The sequence below is a fragment of the Muscardinus avellanarius genome (assembly GCF_963383645.1).
Source record: "Muscardinus avellanarius genome assembly, chromosome: 14".
Lineage (NCBI taxonomy): Eukaryota > Metazoa > Chordata > Mammalia > Rodentia > Gliridae > Muscardinus > Muscardinus avellanarius.
In genome coordinates this window covers 22,775,725-22,794,759 of record NC_137800.1, presented here as the reverse complement: position 1 = coordinate 22,794,759, position 19,035 = coordinate 22,775,725, and the positions used below count along the sequence as shown (strand labels likewise).

General features: G+C 41.6%; 1 protein-coding gene across 1 annotated transcript; it reads left to right on the top strand.

Moving 5' to 3' along the window:
* Positions 1 to 1,350: 1,350 nt before the first annotated feature.
* On the top strand, positions 1,351 to 18,091 carry MFAP3L (microfibril associated protein 3 like; the record flags this gene model as incomplete). Its single annotated transcript, XM_080709691.1, has 2 exons — positions 1,351 to 1,738; positions 17,160 to 18,091. Exons 1-2 carry the CDS (start codon positions 1,438 to 1,440, stop codon positions 18,089 to 18,091), a joined length of 1,233 nt encoding a protein of 410 aa, XP_080565817.1. The 5' UTR covers positions 1,351 to 1,437.
* Positions 18,092 to 19,035: the final 944 nt, after the last annotated feature.

Genomic DNA, 19,035 nt, shown 5'->3' with positions numbered 1-19,035 from the left:
TGCAGCTCAGAAGTAGAATGCCTCTGGGTTCAATCCCCAGTAAAACACACACACACACACACACACACACACACCACAATTACACAATTAGAGGTCTGCCTGGGAAATTTAGTGAGACCCTGTCTCAAAATAAAAAGGGCTAGAGATGTAGCTCAGAGGTAGAGCACCCCTTGCTTTGATCCCCAGTACCAAAAAACAAAAAACAAGTGAGAAAGTTTAGTGAAGGGAGCAAGAGATTCAAACGAATGGTCAATTGCAGTTAAAGGTGGTTTATTCATTTATCTTTTGTGGTCCTGGAGATGGAACCCAGGGGCCTTCTACCTCTGAGTTACACCCCCAGTCCTATTTCATTCTTTTATTTTGAAATGGGGTCTCACTAAATGGCAGATAGCCTCACTAGGTCACTGAGGCTGGCTGTGAACCTGAGATCCTCCTATCTCAGCCTCTCAAGGCTTGAGACTACAAGCGTGTGCCCCCATGCTCGGCAAGATGCTTTATTTAGAACACCAGAATTACTTGGAACTTCAGAATTTAGAATTTGGAGATTGGGTGTGGCTGCAGATAGTAGACAAAATGGAGGAGAAAGAAATGGGTGAAGGGTAGTGCTTTGGGCACAGAAGGGCAGCCACCATCATACCACACAAGTCCTGATGGTGTTTTCCAGTCTCTGGGAGACAGGTGATGATCAAAACCAGGAAATTCAGTAGGTGATTAAGAGTCAGTAGATACTAGGAACACAGAGTATACGTAGCGAGAGAGAGACCCTGCAGCTCATAGGCGATCAAGCAGTTGTATGCGGCAGGGGAAGGCATATCCTGGACGCCATAATAGGGACTATGAGAATATCAGACTGACTGTGGAGGAGGTCTTCCAAATGTTGGCACAGCCTGAGTGTTGAAAGACAGTGGAAGTCGTGTTTACTGGAAGAGATTGTGGAACACCTCTGGTGAATATTCAAGTCATCCACAGTGGAGACAGGCAATGGGGTGGAAGGAAACCTTATAATGCTAAATAAAAGCCCAGACCTTCAGTCATTATTTTAACTCCATGAAATAAAGTGACATCAATTGAACATAAAAATATATATTTTCCTACTAAGAGCTACATGTTCTTAATAGAAAAATAACAGGAATACTGTTGGGATTTCTGTGAAAACTCTGAATTCACAAAGGAGCACTTTTTGAAATTTGTACTTTGTTTTAGAGTGATGTGGGTTTATATTTTAGCCAAACTGCTAACCTTTTACAGATAACATTTTAAAGTATAAATTCTAATATTTCTGTGTGTGTGGTTTTTCTTTTTCAGCAGATTCTCAATCAAGTACCAACTCCATGGATCCCCAGCAGGTTCACTCCAGGGCCTGTTCTGAACACTGTGTTGTCTGATAGAAGATTCCTTTGGCAAACCATCCATTGCCTTACAGAGCAAGCAAAGAAGATGGATCTGTTGAAGAGCCATCTGACTGTGTGCTTTCTACCTTCTGTGCCCTTTTTAATCCTAGCATCCACTCTAGCAACTGCTAAGGGTGTGACTAACAGCACTTTAAATGGCACTGACGTGGTCTTGGGCTCAGTGCCCGTAATCATTGCCAGAACTGACCATATTATAGTCAAGGAAGGGAACAGTGCCTTGATTAACTGTAGTGTTTATGGCATCCCGGACCCACAGTTTAAATGGTACAATTCCGTTGGCAAGCTTCTGAAAGAAGAGGATGAAAAGGAGAGAGGAGGAGGAGAAGGTAGGCTTCAACGTCGTCTCAGTGTCATAAAATATAAACATGGGCTGGAGAGCCAGTACCCTTAGTGTTAGCTGTGATAAGTCTTTTAAAAATCCTCTTTTGACTTATTTTCCAAAGGCAAGAGAATATCCTTAAGGATTCAAAGCAGTAGATAATTCATTTTTTCACTCATTGATTCAGAAGACAAAGGGCAAACATTGAGGGCTTTTAAAAGGCTTCTTGGAGTTTTATAATGCATTCAAAACATTATAGGAACAAATATAAAATGGATTTTCCCTAAGTATATGCTCCATTTACAAGGGAGGGTTTTTTTTTCACACAAATGGCTCAAATAAACAACATAGCAGTTGTTTATCATTAAATGTCAGTTTAATCCATTGACTGTGAATTTAAAGATCATGCTTCTTAGAAGTCTGTGAAAATACTTTATCACCAGCCAGGATCACCCTGAGCTCCTGGAGACCTGACTGATGTTTCTAGACTGAGACCAAGAGGGAGGGAGCATACAATAGAAAGGACGGGACAGCAGGAGAATGCTTGTTTTGTTTTGTTGTTTGGTTGGTTGGTTGTTTTTGTTTTTGCAGGTCTGGGGATGGAATCCAGGGGCATTTGACCTCTGAACTACACCCCCTGCCCTATTTTTTATTCTTTATTTTGAAAGAGGGTCTCCCTAAGTTTCAGAGGGCCTCGCTAAGTAGCATAGGTTGTCCACGAACCACCATCCTCTGGTCTCAGCCTCCCGAATGCTGGGATTACCGGCGTGGTGGTATCTTGAATGCTTGGTTTTTAATGAATGAACTCACCAAACAGTGTGAGTCACCTTAGTAAGCACTGGGCTTTCTTCAGGACAGACTCCAGCCAGAGAGAGAACTGAGTCTTGGGGAATCAGTATGCTTCTTGTATTAGATGTGAGAAGTAATTGTCTGAGACCCAGGCCTGATCTGATTGACCTGAAGGAGTTAATCTGCTTTCCTGTGCATTTTACTGCCTAATGAACTAGGGCATGGGAGTGGGGAGTAAAAAGACCATTGTTCTAAAGTAGCAGCGTATTCCTCTCTTCCATTCCTGTGGCCCTCCCCCTCCCTTAACCGTCTTAACCAATGAACAATCCCCCAAAGACTTTCTGCTCCAGGAAAACCTACATTTTTAATCTCGTTCTCTCATTTTATTTTAATTGCTCTGAAAAAGAATAGAAGCTAAATGCCTTCTACCTCCATAGGAGTTAAGCAAATGGAATTTTCTTGCAATTACATACGGCTGTCAAAGTTGTATTCCCAGTGGTTAAGGCTGCCAGAAGCCTAACTGCCTGGGATATGGACTCTCCTAATACTGTCACTGACCTTGCTTTTGATTAGTCACCCAAGGTTGTACGGTGTGATAAAGTTTCTCCCCTTAAGCCAAGATATTATATATTTTGAATCATGTATGCTTAGCCTAAGAGAACAGAAAATCTTTCCCTAGCAAGTAAAAGTACAGGACCATAGAATTTTGAATCTATTTTGTTGTCCCATAGACCCACATGTAGAACACTTATAAAAACTTAAATATATGTATAAGTATATGGCAAATAATTATAATGTAACAATTATAATAATATGTATAAGCTCTGGATTATTATTTCCAACCTATTTTTCCAAATAATTTATTTTATTATTTCATTTTTTTATTGATGGGTTCTAATTATATGCAATAGTGGGTATTTCTAACCTATTTTCATGCAGTTCTGTCAATTTCATTGAACTATTTGCAGAATTAAAAACTTGGGACTTAATGGGCTGTCTTAGAAGGAACTTTACGGACATTATCATTTAAATCAAGTGGTTGTGGCAAGAACCTTCACTACTGATAGCTGAATGATGAGGAAACACCACTCCTTGCCCACACAGGTTTTCATTGCTACAGCCCCTTCCTCCAGGACTACCAGTCAAAAGGATGTGACATTACACTTAGGGAGAGGGAACGGTAGCCATGGCAACAAGCACACTCAGGCCCCTGGACCATATCAGATCCTTCTGCAGTGTTAAGCTGCTGCTAAGACATCAGGGTGGCTTAATTGAGGACAACAAAGATTCCAAACCTGAATCTTACCTTTCACATGGACCCTGAAACAATCCCTAGGTATTAAAGACTTAGGCCCCAGGCACTGAGCTGCTGTGTCCCAAGGAAGAAGAAAGCCTTAGAAACAAATTAGTTCAAGTCACAACATTTCGAGCATTGTCCCAAAGTTGTAATATTCTGCTTGTACTATTTTTCTAAGAACGTGCAAAGTCTTCACTGAAAAGTTCCTTTTAAATTTAGAGTTACTAAGCCGGGCGTGGTAGCACATGCTTGTAATCCCCGCGCTTGGGAGGCTGAGACAGGAGGATTGCACAGATTCGAAGCCAGCCTCAGCTACTGAGTGAGGCTGTCAGCAACTAGTGAGACCCTGTTTCCAAATAAAATATAAAAAATAGGTCTGGGAGTATAGCCCGGAGGTAGAAAGCCCTTGGGTTCCACCCCCAGTACCACCAAAAATAATAATAATAATAATAATAATAATAATAATAATAATAAATTTAGAGTTACTATTGTCAAGAAGACTGTGTGTGTGTGTGTGTGTGTGTGTGTGTGTGTGTGTGTGTGTGTGTGTGTGTGTTACTGGGGGTTGAACCATAGAGGGGCATCCTACCTATGAGCTATACGCCAGCCCTTTTTATTTTTTTTTATTTTGAAACAGGGTCTCACTACTATGCTGAGTGCCGTCTTCCTTTCATTGAGGGGGTTGAACTAGATGGTGGTCACATTTGGTTCATCTTAGTTTATCCGTGGATGCTCAGATTGTCTGTAGTAGTACCTGTCAGCTGACACCAAGCTCCCGGTAGCTATTTGAAAGTCTTGGCACAGAAATCCATCAGAACTCAGCACGCTTGTTGTCCCTAGCAGCCTGGCTGATAAATCTGTTCACTGTTTTACATCTTACAAGGAAAACATACTTTTAATTTTTAAAAAGAACTCATGATATGAGTACTTGATGTTCCAGGTCAGCTTTTGTAATTACAATACATAATAGTAGTAATTTCAGAGGATAAATAACATGGGATAATACACAGCACATTATACCTAACAACCACGCGGTACCTAGAAGACAGCAGGAATGAAAGATTTCTCTTCAAAATACATGTATTTAGTGCTAGAATGGCCTATTAGAGAACTCATCATCTTTTACTTTTCATTTCTGATAGAGAAGATATTCATTTTATAACACAGACATAAATCTTGGTTTTCCAACTAATAGACTAGAAGTTTAAATGAAGCAGTATTCCGTTTTTAACTCAACAAAAATGTGAATATAAAATGAAAAATGATGCTAATATAATATACTAATATGCATAATATGTTTATATACTAATATACTAATATTATACTAATATATTAGTATACTAATATGGTAATATACGAATAATATAATATGCTAATAACATAATATTAATATACTACTTACATGGTATGCTAATATACATAATATACTAGGACTACCTTTAAAACCAAACTAAAATAATATAATTTTCGTTAAGCCGGGGATGGTATGTCTATAACAGTCCTTGGAAGGCTGGGACAGGAGGATTGCAGGTTTGAGGCTAGCCTCAGTAACTTAGCTAGAGCCTGTTTCAAAGTAAAAAGAACTGGGTGTGTATCTTGGAGGTCGAATGCCCCAGTACCAAAAAATTATATATAATTCAACAATTACTGTCACTAACCCAAGTTACATGTATTATTTCTTTTTCTTTCTTGCTTATTTTTATTTTAACTTGGAATTGATGAACCCGGAGGCATTTTACCTTTGAGCTATATCCCCACCCCTTTGTATTCCTTTGTTTTTGAAACAGGGTCTTGCTAAGTTGCTGACATTGGTCTTAAACCTCCGATTCTCCTGTCTCAGCCTCCCAAGTACTGGGATTACAGACACACACCATCACACCTGGCTCTCCGGGTGAATGGGAAGCATCTTATACAACCAGAGCGTGGCCAGCTGGTGTTGAGTTTTCCCCTGTGCCCGACCAGCATCTGCCTATCCTTAAGGTCTCAGTAGTGAGAAGTGTTGAAAAGGCCCTGAACAAGTGTGGGAGGAATTCCTGGATGGAGCAGCATCATCGACATGACCACCACCATGAAAGTTAGAGTTGGGATTTTTTTTGTTTGTGTGTGTGGTACTGGGGATGGAACCCAGAGACATTCTACCTTTGAGCCACACCCCCAGCCCTATTTTTTTATTCTTTATTTTTGAGGCAAAATAAAGAATAAGTTGCAGAGCGCCTTACAAAGTAGCTGAGGCTGCCCATGAACCCAAGATCCTTCTGTCCCAGCCTCCCAAGTACTGGGATTACAAGCGTGTGCCACCATGCTCAACCAGAGTTAGGATTTGTGCAGCCTTGTGTTGTGTGTGTATTTGGCAGGCACACACATGGGGATGCATCCAGAATCTTCTGGTGAGATGCTCGTGGAGCACAGTACTGATCAGCCCAGACAGAAACAACTTTATTTCTTTTTTGTGCAGAAAAAGTGAGATGGCTGTTACCCTTGCCAGCCCCATGGCTCCTGGAGAGAATGGGCAATATCCTGATGTTGGCAGGAACAGCAGCTGGTCCGCTGGGCTTCCCTCCTGCTTCTCATTTAGTTCCATGGGACAAGGAGAGGCTGATGTGTAATCTGTAACTGGAGGAAGATTCTTTTCAGTGGTTCACCAAAGAAACAGTTTAGGGTGGTCCACCACCCATATTACAGCAATAGCTCAGAACTCAAATATAAATAATGACACATGGCCACAGGAGGTGCTGTTTTCAGTTGGCCTTTTGCTAGAGGTGAGAAACGTTCAGTTGCTGAGAAGTTAAGAAAAAGTCCAAATTGCATCAGATGCTAATTACCCAGTGTGTTTTTGCCATGGCTTCTTACTATGACTTTAACCATTTAAGTCCACCTTACTCTGTCTGTGTGCGCGCGCGCGCGCGTATGTGTGTGTGTGTGTGTGTGTGCGTGTGTGTGTGTGTGTGCGCGCGTGTGTGCGTGTGCATGTGTGTGTGTGTGTGTGTGTGTGTGTGTGTGTGTTATAGGGGATTGAACCCAGGGGTGTTTTACTTTAAGCTACACCCCCAGCCCTGTTTTCTTTTTTATTTTGAAACAGGGTCTCAGTAAGTTGCAAAGGTTTCCCTAAGTTGCTGAAGTTAGTCAAGAACCTGCAATCTTCCTGTCTCAGCCTCCCAAGTACTAGGATTACAGGTATGCCCCACCACACTCAGCTTACCTTTCTATCTTTATCAGATGATAAACAACTTTCCAAGAAAATCTCCTGATACAGGCCCTGTATACACATTTGGCATGTTGGAGTTTGACATTCTTCCTTTAAGTTAGGTTTTGACTTTTCTGTGAATTTGCTTTTCATACTCTGTAGCATCCTGCCCTCAGAACAATTGGAAATTCAGAAAAGTCACACTAGAGTTTTAGTATGAGCAAGCGCTTCAATTTTTCTAAGTCACAGTTTTATCATCTATAAAATAGTGATAATTATTTTTTTTTACTACAAGGTGGTAAAATACAGTAAATACTCAAACCAAGTGAAAGTTTGAGTCTTGAATAAATGATTGCCAGTAAATATTCAGCATAGTTCCTAGAACATATCAAACTCTCAGTAAATCTCAGCTGTTATTGTTGTTAATATTGTACTATGTCCTCACAGTAATAGAATTCAAATGCCAAAATCCCTATTTCTCAATATTGCATGTTTTTAAAAAATTGGTGTTCTGGATAATCTTCAATTCTCTATCTCAATTTCTCTATCTTTTAAGAATCTTTTACTGTACATAGTAGTACTATAATCCCTATAATCCCAGTACCTGGGAGGCTGAGACAGGAGGATGGTAGGTTCAAGGACAGCCTTAGCCATGTAGGAAGACTCTCAGTAACCCAGGGAGTCTGTGTTTCAAGACTAAATAAATAAAATAAGGCTGTGATTGCAGCTCACAAGTAGCATGCACCTGGGTTCGATCCTTAGTACCACAAAAAAAATAAAAAAACCTTTCAGTAAATACAAAAACATATTATCTTTTAAATGTTATTTGCAATTTGAAAATAATGTGGCTGCCATGATAGCAAATTTGGAAATTTCTCCTTCAGAGCCTCTCCCTGTGTATCACTTTTATATACAAAGGACCTTTTGATATCCAGTATGCTTCTACCCCTGCAAAGCAGGTAATGGAAATTACAAAGCATGGCACGCACAGGGCAATCTTTACATTGGTCTACTCCAGTGGTTCTCAACTGGAACCTAGCTTGTGGCCAACTCTGGGGACACTTTGGGTTGTCATGATGGATCTAGATACAGAGGAGGCTTGTGCTATTAGTAGAAGATAGGGATGCTGCTCAGAAGCCTACAATGCACAGGACCGATCACTCCAGCAAAGAATCACCCGGCCCAAAGTGTGCCAGGGCCCCAATTGAGAAGCCCTGGTCCAACTTCAAGGAACACCCCTGACTAACTAAAAAGAAAACTTCCAAAGCAGATCTTCATGCCAGATATTTGAGCCCATAATGTGTTTTCCCATAAAAAGGGTTAATTTATGGTACTCAGGTTTGTTTCCAAAATTGAACCATATAACTGGCTAACCTGGTTCTCACTGTTAGTTTGTTTCTTTAGTGAGTTGTGCTCCATTTAGGATATGAATCCATATAGCTTCAGTCTTGTGAATGAAAAAACCTTTCCAGATAAGAAGAGCTGAGATCCCCCAAGTGGAAGTTATTTGTGTGGACCAAATGTAGGGTGCTCTTTTTCAGAAGACCATTTGTAACTATCAGAAAGGACTATTGCTAGCCCACATGGAATTACATGTTTGGCACCTTTGAAAATTAAGATTGCCAGATCAAGTTAGCTAGGGAATCAGATGTTTCCTTTTCCATGATGTAAAAAGGCAGTCCATTTTTCCAGATATTAATAACTTTAAGCACAGCAGAACTGTGCATTCTGCATAGCAAAATTTTCCCACCTCTACCTTGCTGAGATGAAGCCTGTTATCCCAGGCCATCTCTGCTCCATGTGATGTAGGGAAAACCTTGTTAGAGCTGCCCTCGTCCTCTCCGAAGAGGTCTCTTAGGAGAATTGATGGGTGCTGGTGGAGGAACAAGAACCCTTGCAGCTTGTGTGTTTATAACGTAACAGCAGTGGCTTTAAAGAGCTGTCATCTACAGCTGTAGAATCCTGTAGCAGGTGTTGCCAAGCAGTGTTAGATTTGTTTTCAATTATATCTTGCAAGAAGGCATGGATTCTTTCTCTTAGTAGCCTGTATTTCAGAGTGGAAAAATGTGTGCCACATTTATAGGCACAAACATCACATTTTGTGCTGATTCGAAGAGTGTCAATTCAATGTGACACTCCAATGGATGTTTTATTTATGTCTGCATAAGCACGGATTGGAATTCTCACTACCTGAATATTTGTATTTAAGTGGATTTCAAGAAAATAAGATACTTGCTTTGGCAGATTGAACTCTCCTCCTTGGAAAGCAGGAGTGTGTGAAGCTTAAGAATCCAAGTATCTAAAAGAGACTGTGAACAGAGTTTTAATCTGTGTACATCATTCATTGGGAATATAAATGAACCATGCATTTGTTTGGTTTGTTTACATAAATACATGCACAGAATTTTATCACTGATTAAAAAAAAAAACTTTCTTCAAATAAGTAAGGGGAGTTTCTAAGAGCTTAGAGTTTGGATGTAGTGTTTAATTTTTAATGCTTAATGATCCTTGGGAAAAGCTGGGAAGATAGAGGATTTCAGTAGACATGACGATTGGAGGCTGTAATCGTAGGGTTTCTTTGGTTTCTACTCTCATCTTCCCTGTGGTCTTTTTTTTTGTGTGTGTGGTACTGGGGTTTCTGAAAGCCCTTCTACCTCTGGGCTACACTCCCAGACCTATTTTATACTTTTTATTTGGAAACAGAGTCTCTTAAGCCAGCACAGCTGGCTTCGAACCTGCGCCATCCTCCTGTCTCCGCCTCCCAAGCGCGGGGATTACAAGTGTGCGCCACCACGCCCGGCTTCCCTGTAGTCTTGCGGTCCCTAAATGTGTAGATACTGCAGTTATCGTTTCTATATAGCAGTCATTTGGTCAGAAGTTGTTTCCATGAGCAGTAGATAATTTGGATGGTGCTGCATATTGGCTCCATCTTGAATCACAGTACTCTTACACCATATAATTTCTTGCTACTTATAGGTTTAAGTATAGCCATGTGGTACTGTTAATCTCATTGCTAGGGTTTAACTAGCACAGTCTTGTTGGTAAGACACTGTTTTGTAACATGCACAGGTCATTTGCTGAGCACAATCATCCCAAATTAGTTACCTTTCTTGTAGGGGACTAAGCTGTGGCTTCTCCCAGAGAGAGTTGGCAGGAGAGGAAAGCTCTAGAATGGTATCATTAGCCAAACATTACCTTGTTTTTATTTATTTTTTTTATTTATTTATTTTTTTTTTTTTTTGCGGGTCTGGGGATGGAACCCAGAGTCATTATACTTCCGAGCTACACCTCCAGCCCTATATTTTATTCTTTATTTTGAAACAGGGTCTCACTAAGTTGCAAAGGGCCTCACTAAGTAGCTGAGGCTGTCCACGAACCGCGATCCTCCTGTCTCTACCTCCCAAATGCTGGAATTACAAGCGGGCGCCATCATGCCTGGCTCAAACATTATTTTTAAAAGAAGATTTTTTTGCCGGGCATGGTGGCGCACACTTGTAATCCCAGCATTCGGGAGGCTGAGACAGGAGGATCGCGGTTCGCGGACAGCCTCAGCTACTTAGTGAGGCCCTTTGCAACTCAGTGAGACCCTGTTTCCAAAAAAAAAAAAAAAAATTGGGCAGGGGTTGTAGCTCGGAGGTCAAATGCCTATGGGTTCCAGCCCCAGACCCGCAAAAAAAGAAAAGAAAAGAAGATTTTTTTTCCATTACCTTGATTTTCTTGCATGTATTAATGTTTTCTCAGTCTAGGATTGCCTGGTTATATGCATTTCAAGAAATCTAAGTGTGCGTTATATTCATTTTAAATTTAAAATTTTGATGGACGCCAGCCTTCCAAAGGTTAACCAGCCTTGACTCCTATCTGCAGTGTATAGGAGTATCTTTTTCCCCACATCCTCAACAACTTGAGTTGTAATCAGTGACATCATCCTTTTATTTTGGCAATCTGAGAGGTAAAAGTTATATTTTAAAACATTATCTTGATCCCTTTAAGTTTAATCACAATTTAATCAATAATGCTTTCGTGCACTTTGACACTATTTGCCATTCATGAATTACCTTTTCATATTCTTTTTTCATTTTTTTCTTTGGGGTTTTTATCTTGACTTACTTGATTCATAGGACTTTTTTATATTTTATAGTCATTAGCAGTTATCTGTTTTTCCCCAGTCATTTGCTTATAACTTCTATAATATATTTTACAGTGCAGAAAATTTTAATTTAGGGGGAAATTTGATCCATCACCAGTCTCTTTACAGCTTCTGAGTGTCTTAAAATGCTTAAGAAGTCTTTTCTTTTCTGAGGTTATAAAACATTTTATATCCTTTATAAATTTTAGCCTTTTCACATTTATACCTTCAGAGTACTCAGAATTTGCCATATGTTGCATAAAACAGGGATTTGCCTTTATTTTTTTCAAGTCACCAAATTTTTCTTTTCAAGTGATCAAACCATTATACCCAGTAGTCCTTGCCTACTGATTTGAAATGCTGCGGTCCTCACGTTCAGCATTCCCACACTTAGCTCCTTTGCTTCTGGACTTTCAGGCTTCCTTCACTGATTGGGTCAGGGGGCACAGATGGCTTTCTCAGGAAATGGGGTGGGATGTGACAGTGGGGTCTGGTCTAGGCTAAGAATGAATCAAGTGAGATTCTGGGAGAAAGTGGGCAGTAAGGTCTCATGCTCTAGTATATAAGGCAGGTTCATCTGCAAAAGTCATGTAAAATGAGGTGCCGACATAGAAGGGACACCCATTCTCCTGCAGGATAAACACAGAGCTCTTCTTGCACACGCGAGGCCCTCCTCCTGTAGCCTGACCCTGTTTTCTCCTTTCTCAATGTATCTCCATCCAGGCCCTGCCTGGTTCATGCATGGCCTGTCAGCTCCAGCAGCCAGCAGCTCTCCTGAGTTCCGGTTTTGCATGGGCTTAAGAATCCTTCCTCTGTCCTCCTGTTCCTCTTCCTACCTGCATCCCCACCTTAGCACTTCCTCCTCTAGAAAGCCCTCCCCATCTCTCCTACCTGCCATTCCTCTTGTCACAGTGTCTGGACCTGTGTTTTGGAGTCTGTTTTCTGGTTAAGAGGATGATTTTTGCAGTCAGGACTTATCCCTTACTCGTCTTTGTATTCTCATCATCTAGCCTGGAGAACGGTACACAGACAGTTTGTTCAGTGATATCCGTTGACTGAATGAGTGAACAAGATAAAAAGATCCCTGCCCTTCTACAAATGTCAGCTATGTTGTACAGCATAGCACACACGCTGCGCCACAGCTCAGAGACCACATCTGCAATCTTATCTGTTTGCCAAGGAGAGATTGTCACCACCACACTTGTTTTCACATGTGGAAGGTTTTCACATGCAACTCACGTACCTAGAGTTTGTGGGGAAGGATCGTGACAGATTCCTGGGCCATCACTAGTCATACAATAATGATAATGCATGTGTCAGTATCTTAACCTAAAGCCTCAGGTATATATCACCTTATAAGATACAAGAGGGAAGAAAAGGGATGAAGGAAGGAAATTCCAAGGTGGGTAGGCTACCATGGAGCAAGGGACAGGAAGTTAATAAGAGAATTAGTATAAAGAGTGCAAGGGAAATACTTTGCACATGATCTTTTCATATTCAAAAAGTGTTGATTAAACATCTGCCTCTTTTATTGACTCCAAGACCACCACATGTAGAACTGACTTGGCATCAGCTGTTGGTACTCCAGCTTTTTATTTGTACTAAAGTGATGCAGCTTCATGAAAACTAAATATTGAGCTTTGACATTTGCACTGTTACACTTTAAAGTACTCAGGGACAGCACTGTGAACACCTGCTTCACGTGCATAGCTAGCACCAGAGATCCTGTGACAGTCATCGTAGGTCTTTGTTGGTTTGTTTGTTTGTTTATCTTTCACTTTCTGGTAGCCAAAGTTGGGACCCTTCCAGAATGAGTCTCAGGGCAAAGTACTTACAGACTGAGATCAGTGTGAAGATGTCCCAGTTGGGCAGGACATCTTCAGCCTGGCCCAACCTGATGGGAAAAGACCCCAAGACAGAATTTGTGCCATTTTTTTTCTAGTTTTCAGAGCTCAGTATGGTAGTAGAATATGCATAAATATATTTTTCATGAATCAAAAAAGAAGCTGAGGCTGAGAAGGAAGTGTTTGGAGGCTTAGTCCCTAGAAAGGCATGAACATATTAGCCTGGAGAAAGAGAAACAGACGTATAATCTTTGAAGTCAGAAGTTCAGAACCCTAGTTTATAATCCTTAGAAGAGTGTAGGTAGCCAGATATGGTGGTGCACACTTAAAATCCCAGTACTTGGGAGGCTGAGACAGAAGAATCACAAGTCTGTGGCCAGCCTCAGCAACTTAGTGAGACCCTGATTTAAAATTTAAAATAGGGCTGAAGGTGTAGCTCAGAGGTAGAATTTCCCTGGTTCAATCCCCAGTACCTCATATACATACACATACACCAAAAAAAGTGTGTGTGTGTGTGTGTGTGTGTGTGTGTGTGTGTGTGTTGCCTTCCAAAGATTTGGGCTTGTTTTGTGGTCTCCTAAGAGAATGTTTAATCGAGGCCATGTATTCACTTTATTTGAGCAGAATCCTATGTGGCATTCATATTACCTTAATCCGTATGGCAAATGTGTTTGTTTTTTTCTAAGAGGAATCCAGTAAAGACTGAAAAATAAAGAGATCTTTTGATGCCCTTTATATTGGAAGAAGAAAACTACTGGCAAAGAGCTGTGATTTTAGTCATTTAACTAGGGCGTTAGTAATAACCCAACTGTTTTAGGTTCATGATAAATGTACTCATATTTGTCATGGTTTATGGTTAAGTTAAAATACTAACTTCACAGATACCTGGCTGGTCTTCAGACTTTAAGAACAATGGAAACTACATGTTGGGCAAAGTTATCTAAGAGATTTAGTCTAAGGACCCACAGTCCTGATCTAAGAATCAAAATATGCTATGATAATTTAACTGCTAAACATCTCAAAGTTTTCCCCAGAATAAACTATAGGTATCATTAGGTTTTGTGTGGTTCTAAATCATGCCTTTGTAAACAATGTAACAAGAAACTTTTGAATATGTAGGCCAATAGACAAAAGTATGCTTGAAAACTGGGCATGGTGATACATACCTATAATCCCAGTATTTGGGAGGCTGAGACAGGAGGATCACAGGTTCAAAGCCAGCCACAGCAAATTAGCAAGACTCCATTTCAAAATAAAAAAATAAAAAGGGCTGGAAGTGTAGCTCAGAGGTAGAATGCCTCTGAGTTCAATCTCTAGTACAAAAAAAAAAAAAGTTTGAAAGGAACTATAAAAATCAATTTCAAGCTGGGTATGGTGGCTCATGCTTGTAATCCCAGTATTTGGGAGGCTGAGATAAAAAGATCACAGTTTGCGGTCAGCCTCAGCTGACCGCCTCTGCAACTTAGTGAGACCCTGTTTCAAAATAATAAAGGATAAAAAATAGGGCTGAGGGTGGAGCTCAGGAGTAGAATGCCCCCTGGGTTCAATCCTCAGAAAAAAAAAATTCAGAAATATTTTTAAATATTCAGCAAAGGAGAGAATCAATACCTTGTAATGACTATTACATGTTTTTTGCATTCTCTTTTTATCTAACAATTAAATAAAATTACCATTAAACTCATTGTGCCTGTAATCCCAATACTTGGGAAGTCGAGAGAGGAGGATTCAAAACCAGCCTCTGCAACTTACAAAGACCCTCAGCAACTTAGTGAGAAAACTGTTTATATTTTATCATTTGCCTATCTCCGTAGTTAAGTGTTCTTGTTTTCTTCTGTGTGCAAGTGCAGAGTTCTACCCTTGTGTTAACAGGATTTCAGAAGGGGTCTGGGTGGGAAGGAGGTAAACAAATTGATATAATCAATCTCCACACAAGTCCTCTCTCCTCACCAACCTCCACCCTATTTCCTGCTATATATTCCAACAAAAGAAGGAAGGTAAATATGAGAAACTCCAGCAAATCTAGCCTATAAATCTCTGGAATCCGCTGCCTCCCATAAGGTATTGGAAGTGTTCCATCAACTAGGGCAACCGCCCCCCCATGGCTGCCATAGTCTTTGAAACATGCAGATTTTAAGAAAAATTAATAGCACGGTTTCACTGGCCCTGGGTCAATGCACATTCAGATAAATCTGCAGAATTCATGTAGTAGGTGTGGAAGGCTTGTCCAAGCCCCATCTGAATGAGAGAGACTTCTAGACCTGGTGCTGGCGTTGTCTGTTTATACACATTTAAAAGTCAGTCGACTTCTCAGACCCATGTTCTCTACTCATGGGGGAAGTACACTGGCTGACTTGTGAGAAAAGGGTTACTCAGGGACACCAGGAACCACTCTTCACAGATGTTCTTTCAGTAGCAAAATAATGTCACAGCATCTACAGAGACGCCTCCTGCCAGACTCACCGCAGCTGGGGAGAGAGGAACTGCGGGCCCTGGGAAGTTACCTCACCACCCCGTCTACCCTCTAAAATGTTCCTTGGTGAAGAGAACAGTGGAATAAAGTAGGCCTGCTTGCCCTTTCCACAGTCCATCAAGAGCCTGGTCACTTATGTGCTTGCAAGTTTTGTTTTGTTTTGTTTATTTTGTTTTAAGCATGCAACTCAGGGAAGCATGAGGCTGTTGATTAGAAGTAAAATTCACTGCCATAAGGGGGAAAAGCAAGTAAAGTATGATGCAATAATACTTTACAGAAAACTGTTAAATTGCCCCAGCTCTCAGGAGAGGTTTCTCTGGCTGGCTCAGGGAACTAGAGTACCTTTATTAAGAAGTATCTGCCTGCTCCTTAGAACTCACGAGAGAGCTGGCCTGGAGCCTCCTTGCTATAGAGAAGGGTCAAGAAAAGTGGTAGGATTTCACTTATGGCTCAGAGCCAAGCCTGGAAGCAAACCTGGTATCATGTTTCCCAGAGTCTTCTGAACTGCAAGCAAACAGGCCAAGAATTAGCCTAGAGTTTCACTGAATCCAGAATCTCATTCCTAGGACAACACAAGATTCTTTCCAGGGAGAGGGGGATAGAAGAACTGCCATTTTCAAAGTGCCTTCTCCTTCATGTCGGGCTTATTTTCTTCTCGGTGGGCCTAATTTGCTTTCAAGACTAAAAGCAAACTGAGATTAATTTAGCTAATATTAATCCCGTCTCTGAGTCTTCACATTATCAGTTTGTAACTTGAAGCAGTATAGACAGTTCATTGTAGATCTCAACATGAATGACCAATTCTGTTTTAATTAACTGAGATCACAGGAGGATAATGTCAGTATCAAATAGGAGAAACCCAGATAAACAATTATCATGTAATTGATCTTCTTTATATCATATGTTAACTTTAAAACACTTTCTATTCCAAGGGACAGCAAACTCCCAGTGAAAATCTATTCTGTAAGCACACACAGTCTAGAAAACCAGTCAGTGTGTTCTTTCATAAGAACAGTGGTTTCCAGATTATTGCTCTCATTTTCCACTACAATGTGAAGTCGCACAACACCGTGTGGTGGTTAGAACACCCTTGTAACCAGGGATATAGTTCAGTGGTAGAGCCATGGCCTAGCATGAGTAAGGAGCTGAATTCAATCCTTAGCAATACAAAAAGTAATGAAACAGAGCCAGGCGTGGTGGTGCACACCTATAATCCCAGTACTTGGGAGGCTGAGACAGGAGGATCCCAGGTTCAAAGTCAGCCTTAGCAACTTAGTGAGGCTCTCAGCTACAAAGCAAAACCCTGTTTCCAAATTAAATAAATAAAATAAAAATAGGGCTGGGAAGGTACCTTGGAGGTAGAAGGCCTCTAGGTTCTTCTACCTTGGAGGTAGAAGACCACCAGCACCACATATCCACAAAAAAAAAAGAATAAAACCTCTTGAGCACAATTTCATCTTTCAGTTTTACAACTTCCAAATTGGTGACCTTGGGAAGAATATGTAACCATGCCTCAGTTTCCCCATACTATTAAACAGGGCCAGAATCAACATCACCTCTCAGAGCTGTTGCAGAAATTAAGTTTATAAATTCACATAATTGCCACCCAGTTAGAAGCTCACTGTTCTTGTCAGCAGAACTAGATGCTCTTAGAAACACATGAGTTTGTAGTAGTGTGGACCATATGCCCTTGGTTGAATTCTCTTCTCTCCTGACAGGAAAATGGCAGATGCTTACCGGTGGCCTCCTGAACATCACCAAGGTGTCTTTCTCAGACCGAGGTAAATACACGTGTGCGGCCTCTAACGCCTTCGGCACCGTGAACAACACGGTGACCCTGCGTGTTGTCTTCACCTCGGGAGACATGGGCGTCTACTACATGGTGGTCTGCCTCGTGGCCTTCACCATTGTCATGATCCTCAACATCACCCGCCTGTGTATGATGAGCAGCCACCTGAAGAAGACCGAGAAAGCCATCAACGAGTTCTTCAGGACAGAAGGCGCAGAGAAGCTGCAGAAGGCTTTTGAGATCGCCAAGCGGATCCCCATTATCACCTCAGCCAAAACCCTGGAGCTTGCCAAAGTCACCCAGTTCAAGACCATGGAATTTGCCCGTTACATTGAAGAGCTGGCCAGGAGTGTGCCTCTGCCCCCTCTCATTATGAACTGCAGGACGATTATGGAAGAAATCATGGAAGTGGTTGGGCTGGAGGAGCAGGGGCATAATTTCGTCAGGCATACCCCTGAAGGCCAGGAGGCCGCAGACAGTGACGAGGTGTACACCATCCCAAACTCTCTGAAGCGCAGCGACTCTCCCACCGCGGGCTCCGATGCTTCCTCGCTGCACGAACAGCCTCAGCAGATCGCCATCAAGGTGTCTGTTCACCCCCAGTCCAAGAAAGATCACGCGGACGATCAAGAGGGCGGACACCTGGAGGCCAAAGATGAAGAGGAGACAGAACCATCAGCCGAACCTTCCCCAGAAACTGCAGAACCTTCCACGGATGTCACATCCACAGAGCTGACATCTGAAGAGCCAACGCCTGTGGAAATAGCTGATCGAGAACTGCCTCCAGCTCACCCGGAGACAGCCCAGCCAGCAGAGACACATGACACAAACACCTGCATTATTTATGAAAGCCATGTCTAATATCAACTCTGAAAAGCTATGCATATCAAGAAAATCAGGGGCTGCTCCTTGTAATATAGATGTAGTACGCACTTGCCGCTAAGCCTTACCAGGAGACTCTCATCCCTTAGGTAGTAGTGACACCATTGGAAAAGGGGAAACACCTGCATGCAGTTTACGTGACTGGATTCTCCTCCCCCGTAGAAAGGAAGTGAGAAACATCAGGGTGCAGACACGACTGTGGCGGACAGAAGGTATCTGTCCATGCGGTATGGATTGTAGAGGTCGTTCTCTGCCAAACCCTTGAGTTGGTGATGCTGCTCTTTTGGCAAAGATTACACAACTTGTAAGATACTCTCAGTTCAGGAGCCCTGTCCAATGCCTACTGCATTGCTTTTCCTTTTGAAAATTATAGGTCTGCTAACCATAGCGAATGCACGTACATGGGTTCATTGCACTTTCTTCTCAGTTTTCATTACTTTCACTCTTCCTTTATGATGGAGTAGTTGCTATTATATTAATACTAATTGCTCTTTCTGGTTTTTCCCTCTTTACCACTTTTGTCCTTGTTCCCCGCCCCACCCCCACCCCAGAACATTTACCTCAGAGGCTTTGACGTCAGTCACCAGTTCCAGGATCGATACCTGCCAGTCATTTGTTCATTCCCCACATCTGTTTCTATATATTGCGCGTTCTCGCTCTCTCTCGCTCTTTCCCCCTCTTCTCCTTTCTCCCTTTCTCTCTTTCTCCCTTCCTTCCTTCCCTCCCTCCCTTCCCAGTGAAGCTGCTGTTGTGAAACTGAGAAAAACTTTGCCCCCAGAATAGCACTTTAATAGTCAAATAAAAATATGTTTCTCTCTCCAACTCTGAGAGCCTTTTGGTGAGCTCCACCAAGGTGTGGATGGAGATTTAAAAGGTTAAATAGACACACTACTCATGAAAACTGCCGTTTACATTTAAGTAAC